At 41.0% G+C, this 12,267-nt stretch overlaps 1 protein-coding gene across 1 annotated transcript in view; it reads left to right on the top strand.

Moving 5' to 3' along the window:
* ncam1a (neural cell adhesion molecule 1a) overlaps positions 1 to 12,267 on the top strand; it is a 244,752-nt gene that overhangs the window by 164,695 nt on the left and 67,790 nt on the right. Inside the window, 6 exon segments of the mRNA XM_056439533.1 lie at positions 186 to 329; positions 3,034 to 3,171; positions 3,727 to 3,844; positions 6,823 to 6,954; positions 6,956 to 6,981; positions 7,607 to 7,749. Of these exon segments, the coding sequence (XP_056295508.1) occupies positions 186 to 329; positions 3,034 to 3,171; positions 3,727 to 3,844; positions 6,823 to 6,954; positions 6,956 to 6,981; positions 7,607 to 7,749 (701 nt within the window).

Here is a 12,267-nt window from a genome sequence, read left to right as displayed (position 1 = left end):
TCTTTGACTACCTTCGCACAACATCTGCAATAAAATAAAATCAAGAACAAAACTAAACATTATTAAGGAAAGCAGAACCAACCATAAGGCGTCCCTGTTGTACTCCTGTGAAGATATTTAAAAGCAATTTAAATATGACGGCCCTTTTTTTAAAGTGTCGGCCCGTTCCTCACATCTCTCTGCAGAAAAGATCACCTTCGAGAGCGCTCCCACCCCACAGGAGTTCAACGAAGGCGACGATGCCGACATAGTCTGCGAGGTGGTCAGCTCGCCGCCGCCCACCATCATCTGGAAGCACAAAGGCACCAGGATCCAGGTCTCCAAAGACGGTGAGCCATTCCATCTCAACCCCCCCCCCCCCCCCTGAGCAGGCGCCTCACCTTCCTACCGATGCTGGCCATGTTGCCACACTCCTCCTCATCTCCTTCTCCTGCTGCCCCTCATCTATGAACAAATTTGTGCATAACAATGGGGAGAGGTTTCAGACCTCACAGATTTTGCATGAACATGGAAATGATATTCGTCTGGGCGAGCATGAAGTGGTTATTGCCAGTAGAAAGGATGCAGGAGGGAGGATTGTACTTTAAGTTCTCCAAATAGAGGGAGAAGTACTGTGGAGGCAGAAATAGTCTGAAAAAGTGAAGAGAAAAGAGAAAAATGTAATGGTAAGAGAAGAACTAACAATACAATTCAAGACAATGTAGTGTAGGTTAAATTGTGCAGGGTCAGCTAGTTTAACAAACTTAAAAACACAGAGCTACATTCTTAGATTCTTAGGCATTCTCTAAATATGTTGCTGTCGTGACTCAACACTGAAAACTATTATAACCGCTGTTAACGTTGTGACAGATGGACATGTATTTTTTTTGTGAATTTTAACTTCAGGCAGGAGAGAACATTGACCTCAGAGAGTTGAACTAAAACTATGTGAAAGGACTGTGGTAGAGATCAATGATCTTTTATCTTTTTATTTTAACCTTAAAGTCACCCCTCCCTCGGTGACCGCTGGAGAGCCCGAAGTCACCACAGTGTTGTGCTTCGCCCACCTTTATTCTTGGAAACTTGTCAAGGAATGTGTTTTTCCCTGGAAAAAAACCCACTAATTGTAACCAAAACTGAAAAGCGCGTATGTATTATCCCTTGCAGCAGTTGACCTAAGTATACGCTGCATGTCACATTGTTTAATACCTCCCATCAGAACTGCATTGTCACATTTGTCAACGTGACTCGAGTTGAGACCATTCTCTTTGAATACCACACTTCAAAAATGGGTGGAGTCGGAATATTGTGACTGAAGTTCAGTTCAGGCATTGAGGTTGTTCCGTTGTACATGTTCAAGCAGACTGGAAGCAGAAAACAGACACAGATATTGTAATTTATATATAACACTACAAGTAAACATCCTGCTTTCAAAAGTATGATCAGCTAGATGTACCGTACTAATGTAATCAAGAGTAAAAGTACTCATACAGCAGAATGTGTGCTTGTATTATCACAGACGCTTTAACGTAACGAATAAGCAGCATTTAAACATTGACGCTAGCAGGTTGGAGCTACTTCTAACTACTTAATTTGTTGGTTAGTTAAAAAAATGACAATGGTTCATTTTGTGAGCTAATCAAATATTTTACATGTTAAGTGCATGGTAAACTGTAGCTGGCAAATATAGACAGTGGAGTGAAAAAAATGTAGTGACAGAAGTTTAAAGTAACAAACAATTGAAATACCTAAGTAAAGTAAGCCGAACTCAGAATTGCATTCCGATATTTCTGAATGTACTTTGTGATCCTCCATGAAGGGCAGTGAGCTCCTTTGAATATAAGGACACGCATGAATAAATGAAGAAATACAGAAATGTGGAAATAGATTTATTTAATGATGTCCTGTTTAGGTTTAACTTATATTAATGTTGTCATTTATTAATTAATGTATACATTTATTTAAGCATTTATTTATTTATTCCTGTATTTATTCAAGCATTTATTTATTTATTTATACTTAAATAATGTTCTGTCCTCCATACCTTCGTTGTGCAATAAAGTGCGTAAGTCACAAATGTGAGGGGGAGAATAAGTTCCCAAACCCACGGCAACATTCTTTCCATCGCTCAGTATAAGCTATAACTATATGCACTGAGTGATTTTAGAGCAGACGCTCTTCCTTTTGTTCAGACAGCCAGAGAAATTAAAGGACTTAAACCTGCATGGTAAATTGAACTGGGGCAGTAGAAGCTGCCCATCCCTTAAGAAGAAATCAAATTGGTCTGTGAAAGCTCCGCTTAACAAGCACGCCAAAAGTAGCCAATATGTTTTAATCAACTGAGTTTTAAAGTACAAACACTGGCCTAAATTGGGCCAAAAAGAGAACAAAACAAGAGAAATGACTCCCTAAATCCGATGTGGTCGGTAAACCCTGGATTGTAATAATGCGCAGGATGAAACGTGTGAGAAACACCTGGTTTCTGTTACGGCGGCTCACTGGTGCTGTGTGTTTATGAGGGGCAACAGAGTGCCAGGCTCTATGAACTCTGCTGCATCACATGTGGTGGAGCCGGGGTGTCACGCAGGGCTCGCTGTGTTCCTCCAGCCACTTCGCTTGCTTGATTACTCGGAATAATTGGGAAAACAATCCGTCTCCAACTTCCCGTCTGTGCTTTTAAGTGAAGCGTTTCCGTTTTAAAATGTCCCCGTTGAACCTTTTACTGGAATTTATGCTGACATTCAGATGTTCAAGATTGAAGGACATAATCACACTTAAGTTCAGCTGGCCTCTTGATGGCTCGCTCCCACATCGCAGATTTCGTATGACACACACACACGGAGCTCCGGTTCATCTCTTCCCTTTAACTGGCTTCAAGGAGGGGAAATACACCCTTTTCAATGGAGATCGACGTATTCTTTCAGGATGTGACACAAATTATCATATATAAATATCCCTACTGGCAAAATGGTAAATGCACTGTTTAGTTGTGTGAATATAGTCTGCGTAATCTCATGTGATAAATTGATTTGCTCTTTGCCATTTCTGTTTTAGTGCGATACAAGATCATGGCAAATGGCCACCTGCAGATCCGCGGCATTAACAAGATAGATGAGGGCATGTACAACTGTGAGGCTCGCATCATGGCCAGGGGAGAAATTGACTTCAGGATGATCAAGGTCGTTGTTAACGGTAAGCGCCGCCTGCATCCCTTTCACCTTCTCCTCCCTCTGCCTGTCCTGTTGCTCAACTCAGAGAGGTATGGTAGTCATTGGACATTCTCTTTTTTTAAATAAAAAATGCCTTTTTAATTTAAAAAAATTACAGAATGTGCCAAAGAAATACAAACAAATATATGTGTTTTTATATATGTATATATATATATATATTTATCCAATTTACTTCCTGTAAAAGTTTGCTTAATACCCCCCCATATGCACTCAATATAATATATAATAAAGGCTAATTTCATTACCAATGAGGCCCCTACACAAACATGCAACATATTTACATGATCTCCCCCCAAAGATTTGCTGTTGAGGCTTTCAGGGCATCTCAAGTGTCAATCAATGGGCTCGGGGCTCCCCAGGACCCCCCGCCATTATTGTGTATTAATCATGACACAAAACAGGGCTTTTCGTTCACCTACTTATGCCATGAGTTGAAATCTAATATGAATAGTACATCCTGTGTATACACTGGCTGCATGCACACATTACTTTTCTATTTCCATCATCTCTTTCTCAGTGCTGCCCACCATCCGCGCCAGGCTGTCGGAGGTCAACGCTACAGCGGACAGCGGTCGCTCTGCTTTGCTGGCATGCGACGCTGATGGCTACCCTGAACCCACTGTCACCTGGACCCAGTATGTTCTTCCACAAGGCCTCTTTTTACGATTAGAGTCAGAAGCAGATCAGAGATGTCACAAGAAAGAAAAGAAACAATTATTCCCTGGGTTTTAGTTTCACAAATGTCCACGTGGTTTTCATTTATTTTAGGGATCGCTGTTGATTGTCAAGGGATTGAGCTGTAACTGGGAAAGAGAGAAAATGCTGAGTGTGTTAAAGTCATACAAAGACCACAAGAAACCCACACAGGGTGGGAGGGAGGACTTTCGACCACAAGGCCGCTGTTGGAGACTGGTGTCCGTGTCCCAAAGTATCTTCGAGTTATTTTAAAGTTATATGTTTTTCATTGTTTTGTTATGTTGTTTTAGTTTACGTACTCCAACCATAATGATTTTGCAACAGATATTTCAACAGATAGTTACAAACCTTCCAACTCAAATGATCTCTTTCTGTTTTCTGTTTACTTTCTATGGTTTGGGATGCAGGGAGGTGATTATAGCTTTATGACTGACACTTCATCCCACAGGCCATGTAGAGATCAGTTGGTGACGTCACTGTGGGCTGGACATGTCTGCCGGGGCCAGACACCGATGTATAATGATGCACAGTCAAGGACAGGAAGGGTTCATTTACACCCTCAACTGCATGTGTGTCTACAATAAGAAACCTCATATCCAGCTTGTATATGATGCAGATATCGACACACCAAGTGTGTCAATCAATGTAGCAATGTTAAAGAGTGGCTTATTGACAACCCCCCATTTCTTTATTACGAAGATACTTGTCCTCAGCTCAGTCTCCGTGTCCAGCCAGCGCATCAGAACAAACAATGGCTGATTTAAGCGCACACCTGTCTCCAGTAGCCCACAAAAAAAAAAGTCTGATTGAGATTTCAACTTGGATCCTTAAACTCAGAGCATAGTTTATTTTATTGCGCTAATTCAGATATATGCATATAGATAGATAGATAGATATATACTTTATTAATCCCCAAGGTGAAATTTGTCGTAGCAGTAGCAGCACCAATAAACCAAACACACAAGAATAAAAAATAAAATATAAAATATAAAAAACAGGGATGAAAGATATAGAAGCATACAAAGCAAAATATAAAATAAAATATATATGTATATATACAACATAAATGCATACACAATACACAATACTAATGACACTACAAGCCCTTTGAATGGGTGCTTCAACGCCATCTGGACGCAGAAAAGCACGTCTCAGGTTTAGCACTAATCAACGGGGGCTGGTAGCTTGTGCCACTTTTCTAAATTAGGCCTCCTGATCAACTCTGAGATATCAGACATTGTGAACGACCTCGCTGGCTGGTAGCGCATCCCGTTTCTCGTGACCTTTTCTGGACAAACTGAATGTGCGCCCGTTGAAAGGATTGCAAAAGCACAAGGTTTATTAAGGGCGATGACGATATTTATTTTTGGTAAATAGAGCATAAATATGAATTTGCGTGGCTTTGCCTGCGAGTAGTTGTGTGGGCGATACGATACATGCTCTTACACTGTAACAAGTGCAAGAAGGCTCTGATGAGTTTTATTACTTCCCACACACTATTTAAACAGCATTCCATTTTTATCTAGTTCAAGTGGCGATGGATAACATTCAGACGGTGTCCCAATGTTGAGATTTAAGCAAATATAAAAATGGTACTTCTATTGCCAATAGAGGCACACAAATAGCAAACATATTGACTCTCCACAAAAACAAACAAAGAATAAAAAGCAATATGTATTAAGCTTCGAGGAACATGATGTGGAAGAGAATGGGCAACATTGTTGTGTTTATTGCGTGTCAATGCGAGAATAATTGGATCCGATACCCTTGATGCAACTACAACCTCCCTGTTCATTCATTTAGTATTTCATATTTAAATGAATGAATTCAGATGTGCTCTTGAAACATCTTTTCTTTGCAGAGCAGGTTTAAACCAAAATGAATCTTCACAATCTGTGCACACAACCTGCAAATGAATGAGCTGAATACATTTAAGATGTGAAATGTTAATTAGACAGGCAAATTACATCATCTAATAGCGGTTAACACTCGACATTCTTCACATTATCTTCTGTCTTTCATGGAGATCAGTAATGACTTTTCTAGCGTGGGTTTATCATGAGCTGGTATAGTATATCTCATAGGATCAAGTACCTTCACTCGGTACGACTATGACGGGTACAAATAACCAACATTAAGTTCCATCATACAACTGTTAGCTCAATGTAATTTCATATTCATGGTGCATCGTTAAATGGTATCACGCAGCAGCAACACCGCTGTGAGAGGAATGAACCATTTTTTGGGGGTTTACAGACACGTGATTGAATAAGACTCTTGAACACCCAGATGCTGCTCACAGCTGTCTTCCACGCAGCAAGGCTGGAGTGTGATGTGGGTGTGTCGAGGCTGAGGGGGATGAAGTTCCCGGCCACAACAGAGTGGAGGCAGACAGGGAGGTTGATGGGAGGACAGATGGCTGAGACAGTGAGACAACAGAGGGGTGAAGGAAGCTTTGTTTGTTTGCCATTCGCTGTCTTCCTGCAAAAAAAAAGCCTCAGGAAGGCTGATACTCCAGGCCTACAAATATTCCCACAAACAGAAAAGTTAGCGTGGAGTTGAGACTTCTGCTTCTCAAAAACGAAAGAGGTTTTTTTTATTTTCTTTCGAAAAACTGGGGGAAACATGCATCATCACTAAATGTGTGCGTGGCCACAGATAAAAGAGCTAAAAGAGAGTAGAGGCAAACAAAAAGCTGTGGACATTTTGGAGAAGTTTCTCAGGGCAGCGTTTGTGGTCTCCCAGCTGTTGTTGTGCACCAGCTGCTCTCTTCCTGAGATAACATCCCAAGCAGATCATTGTCAGCGAGTCACGGAAGTTATTTGCAGGCCTCTGAAGTCGTGTCGGCAAACACTTGATGCGATGTGAACCCCGCCGTGTCTTTTTTTCTCTCCTCTTTTTTCCCCCTCTGCCACAGCAACGACGTTCTCCTTGAAACGGGTGATAAGTACACGCTCAACGAGGATGGTTCGGAATTGCTAATAAAAGGTGTCAAGAAAGTGGATGAAGGGGATTACACTTGCGTCGCCAAGAACAAGGCAGGAGAAAACCGAGGAGGTCAGCCTGAACGTGTTCGGTAAGGGAATAACTCCATTCGCTCCCGACAGCGTAACAGAGGCCGATGTTGTGGTTCTCTCGCTGGCCTTTTCTTTTCCACTTATTGACATTTGCTGAACACTTCTCCACAGCTGTTCCAGTGGCTCAGTGCAGAGTTGCACAGCGTGACACGTACAGTGTAAACGCGTGCCCTATTGAAAACTAATTAAGCCACCCCTTAGGACATTGAAAGATATTGCACTCGAGTTCCTCTCCATGAGCAAACTTGCACCAGCCTCATGTAATCATGTGCTCGCAGCTCTATTATCAGTCAATGGGGTATGCAACCACAACTCTAATGAAGCCTGTCTGAACACTTGACTACGGTAATGCTAACAATACCCAACAGCTATTTAATGCCTCACTCGTACATATTTCCAATGCTGCCTCAAATGACTGTGTCTTATGTGCGAGATGTCACCCATAGTGTCGCAAACCGTAGCAAATCACCAGCCCACTTTGTCAGCGGCTCTGCTAAGCTCCTCAGCCTCTGTCGTGTTGTTTTTGGTTTCTCGACTTTCCCGCTTTCTGTTTGTGCCCTACCTACCCAGCACAAAACGACACATGTTTGCTCACACGTTTCGCTGTTGTCGTCTTGTTTCTAGTGAAACCCAGGATTACCTATCTGAGTAACAAGACCGCCTCAGAGTTTGCCGATCAAGTCACCCTGACCTGTGAGTCCTTGGGCGACCCCACACCCACCATCTCCTGGAGTTTCCAAAACCGGGTATTCACTGAAGGAGAGCAGGTACTCAATTGTGTGCTTCTTTTTGTGCCACTTTCAAACATCCTTCAAACAAACCATTGGGAAAAGAGAAACTCCACATATAGATATCTGTATTAAAGAATTGGCACCTTTTCAGAAAGGGAAAAAAGTAGATATATATTTACGCAGTGTTTATTCAAGCAAATCCAAATCTCTATTTGACGTTTCACAGAATTACATTTCTTCTTTCAAAGCTTTTTTTATGTCCATGATGTGATGACCTGAACTATTTTTGGCAATACAGCGCAAACACTGAAATCATATATGTATGTGAAATTTTTGAAGAACTGATCTTATAGTTGTAAATTGTCGTTTATCTCAGAAAACATTGGCCAATAATCCCACGGACATGCATCGCTCGCTTAGTGTACCTTTTTTGCAGCCCTCACATCTTGCATAGATCAGCCCATCAGCTGTAAAAGCTTGCTGTGCTTTGAGTTTTGGTTCGTACATCTCTTTAAACTTGTGGTAGCCTTCTCCAAGACTGCTGGAGTTGCGCATCAATGCATTTGTATGTTTCCGTCATGAATGTTTGAGAGTGCAGATTGCCATGAATCCAATTTCCAGGCAGTTTCATGGGCTGCTATTCCCCAGCGTTGTTAAGAATACATGCAACTCCCTGTGCAATCATTAGCATTTAAAAGGGAATATTTTTGTGAAGATAGTATGAAAAGTGCTCATCAGGAAATTCAGAGAAAATTGAGTGAGTGTGAGTTTGAGAAAGAGGATATTATTTGAGTGAAATTAGCTCCTAACTATTGCAGTGTTGAGAGCCAGGAGTCTTCTGCTATTAAACACTGATTGTTTGAGGCTCGGCTTTGCTGATAGTATCCACTTTGTAACTGGGTGGGCAATTTTTCTCAGGATGAACATGATGTAAAAGTAAAGAAGTCTTTGCTATAGCCACATAAGGGTCGTGCACTTTTGCCATACATTGGTATACATCCAGTTTTTTTCCTCTTCATGTCCTGCAGGAGCGGTGGAGATAGTGCTGGATTAAAGCTTTGGCTAAAGAAAAGGCTCCTTAAGACCTATGAGCTATGAATACCGTCTCCATTACAGTGGTCACAGCTGTTGGCAGTCGCCAGACTGGAGAGAGAATCTCATCCCAAGTCTATTGTTATGCTCTTATCAGCTCATTAAAACGGTATAATTTTGAAAAATCCATTTTAACCGTCTTTTCTGGCTACATGCGCATCATGTGAGCAGGATTAGTCACTTCAGAAGGACAGTTTCCTGCTGTGAATGCAGTAAACAGTATTAAGATAATTACCTTTCTGCCTCCAGCAGGTTTGTGGATTCAGGAACACCTCACACTCCGCTGCTTGTGTCAGTGTGCATTAGATACAGCAACAAAATTAAATAAATGAAATGGTAGTTAGGCACTGTGTATTTTCCTTGCAAAGGTTCCCATAACCTTGGTTATGGACTGGTGCTAGGCTTTCAGAGATGTGCTACCAAGGGCGCAAGGAAACAATATGACTTTGCATCAAAAGCAGAATTATAATAATGAAAATGGATTGGTCATTTGTGCAGTAATACTCGAGAATATGGGTCAGTCTGCGCTGCAATTGAATCCCTCCCATGCCCAATATACGCATATGAGAATTGTAAACTAAACTAATCATAGTCAATTTCAAAGCACAGCCATACTTGTTCCAGGCTTGGCTCATAGTATATCTACCCCGGATGGTCACGACATTATGGCTAATAATAATAATGATAATTTAAATCCCTGATTCAGAATATATAGAGGATTGTCTTTTCCGCAGCCTCGAAATCCAAAAATCAAACAAAGTTGCATTCCCTGCTATGCTTTCTATCCCCCCCCCCCCCCCCCATTACATTATCAAACACAGTTGTTGTGTGAGTGTTACAAATAATGTATGTGTACGTAACAATACGTGTACTATTTCTGGACACGCACAAAGTAAAGGCAGCGAAGCACACCTGTTATGTCCCAAAGGGTAGTGAGTTGCACAATATGTGGGCCGTCCTGGCCTGCTTTACTTCACGGCTCTGTCCGGCTGCATTCAGCTAGTGCTGTGTGATGAATTATGTAACATCAGATATGTCACCGTGAGATGAACCGTTCCACCTCGGTATGACAACATCAAACTATAAAAAGACCACGGTTATGACAACCTGCAGCATCTGTGCTAATTGTACCAGTTAAAATCAATACCGATGAGTAAGGCCGGTGTTATTTAGTATTTTTGTTATTTTCAACAAAGACCAAAAGCAAGTTACGTGTTAAAACACATTGGTTTTGAATTTACAGCAGCAAGATGTTGGGCATTGTTTGGTGCTGACTCGTGGTAATAAAGAAAGCACTCAGTGATGTGTTTCATCTTTAGATAACAATGGAGGTCGAGGGCAAAGAGAAATAAGTGATGTCATGCTCTGTCTTCACAGGCAATACTTGCAAAGGTGTAAATTGAATGCAAAGCAAATATAAGGCATGGCATTATTATTACATATAGGGTTAATGGTGTGGGCATTTCCCCTGAGCCAATGATGCATACAAGAATGTTTCTATCTAAATGAATTTACCTATACCAAGGTTTAAAGGCTCTAGTCTCAGTCATCAATGTAAGTGTTGTGCTCATGCTAATACTGTCATCCTCCACACTAACACAGTTACAGCTGCGCATTTACACTTGGAACATTTGGTTTGATATTAGTCCGTTTTAACACACCTTTTAGGAAGATTCCTTGGTGTTTGTCTTTTCCTGACGTTTGTCTTCTAACGTAAACATACATGAACTAGAACGGGCACTCGGTAGAGCGCATACCTTCGCATATCACAAGATTGGGAATTGAATTATGAACATTTTGGCATTAGTTGCATGCCAATTGGATAGAAATTGACCGCGCTATGGTAAAAAGAAGATGTTGACCTTTTCATGACCTTGACCTTTGACCCGATTGATCCCAAAATCTAATCAAATGGTCCCCGGATAATAACCAATCATCCCACCAAATTGCATGTGATTCGGTTTAATACTTTTTTAGTTATGCGAGTAACACGCATACAAATAAATAAATAAATACACGGCGATCAAAACATTACCTTCCGCATTTTCAATGCGAAGGTAATAAGCTTTCTCGCGGAATCCTTTCAGCAAGGCCAATCGGTGACAAAAAGCATCTTCCATTCAGATGATGACACATTTAAACCAGCGGTGTAACCATTTAACAAGAACTGGTAATCAACAATATTGGACCAGACCCATTTTTTTAATGTTGGAACACTCTGGCAATGTGTTATCCATAAAATATCTTTAAAAATGTAGTATCTTATATGCCAAGTAAGATTCTAAACAGTCACCTACCCTTTGTGCCTGGGAGCGTTACAATGGTTCCCATAGAGAGAATGGCTATGTGTTGTTGTTGTTGTTGTTGTTGTTCTCTCTTTGGCTTTGCTGTAGTTGATGAACATAAGTAATTAAATAAATAATTAAGTTTTACTTTTACTCCTACGCTCTGCTATCACTTGAGCCTCGGAAAAGCTTAGCTCCTTTCTGATTTTAGATTATGTTTGGCATCAACAGTGGCATTTTGTTGTCCTGTACCAATAACACATTTAACATATTTCCACCAGTTACTGCAGAAGAGTAGCAGTATTACTTCATCATTCATCAACTAGGACAATAACAGCAGCAAAACACAAAACTATGTTAAAACTAATCTATGATAGCAAAGTGTCGGACGTGTGCTCAATACACCAGTCATCATGTTTTCTGATTTGAGTGCCCTCGTCTTTCCTTCCAAATTCAATATTCCCATTTTTCATCTCCAGGTTCCGTGATTGTCATTATCAGATGATCAGCAGAGAATTGGACTTGAATTTTTCCTATTAAATGTGCCATTTATCGCTGCCATCATATCCTATCAGTGGAAGCGTTCACACAGTACAGTGCATTCATGGCTGTTTTTTGCGAGTTGCTGAATATTATCTTCCACCTGCAAGACGGGACTTGCCTGTTGCCACTCATGGTTGTCACACCGTATCTTCTTCCATTTACAACCTGTCGTCGCCCCTCCCTCTCCTATCCGTCATTGTCAGGTACATTTTGATTCAATGATGCTGTGATCAGAAAATCCCACTGAGCAGTTGGTGACGGCTGTTACTAATTTGTCATTGGATCATCATTCATCATTGGTCGGGTTTTCTGTTTCCCGTGCTTTGTCTGCCATTCACGTTCTAGTTCTACATCATAGCAGCAAGTCTACAGACACATAAAGAATGATGAACGTCCTTTTACTGGCTGCCATTATCCGTTTTTAACTTCACTGTCTTTTAAAAATTATAATGTTAATGGTGATTTATGTTGTCACTGTATTATAATCTTAAGAAGGGATTTCAGTGTGATTAGGATCCTGAGGTTCACTGTGGTAATTGTTGCCACACTTTTTTTTACACCATGAGAGTATAACTATCCGAAGGCACATAACTTCAATCAATGAAAGTTGTGGGGCTCACCAGTCTTCTGCACA

Source organism: Pseudoliparis swirei, chromosome 3 (assembly GCF_029220125.1).
Source record: "Pseudoliparis swirei isolate HS2019 ecotype Mariana Trench chromosome 3, NWPU_hadal_v1, whole genome shotgun sequence".
In the NCBI taxonomy this organism is placed as follows: Eukaryota; Metazoa; Chordata; class Actinopteri; order Perciformes; family Liparidae; genus Pseudoliparis; species Pseudoliparis swirei.
The sequence above is the reverse complement of the archived record's forward strand: the minus strand, read 5'-3'. Positions and strand labels throughout refer to the sequence as shown.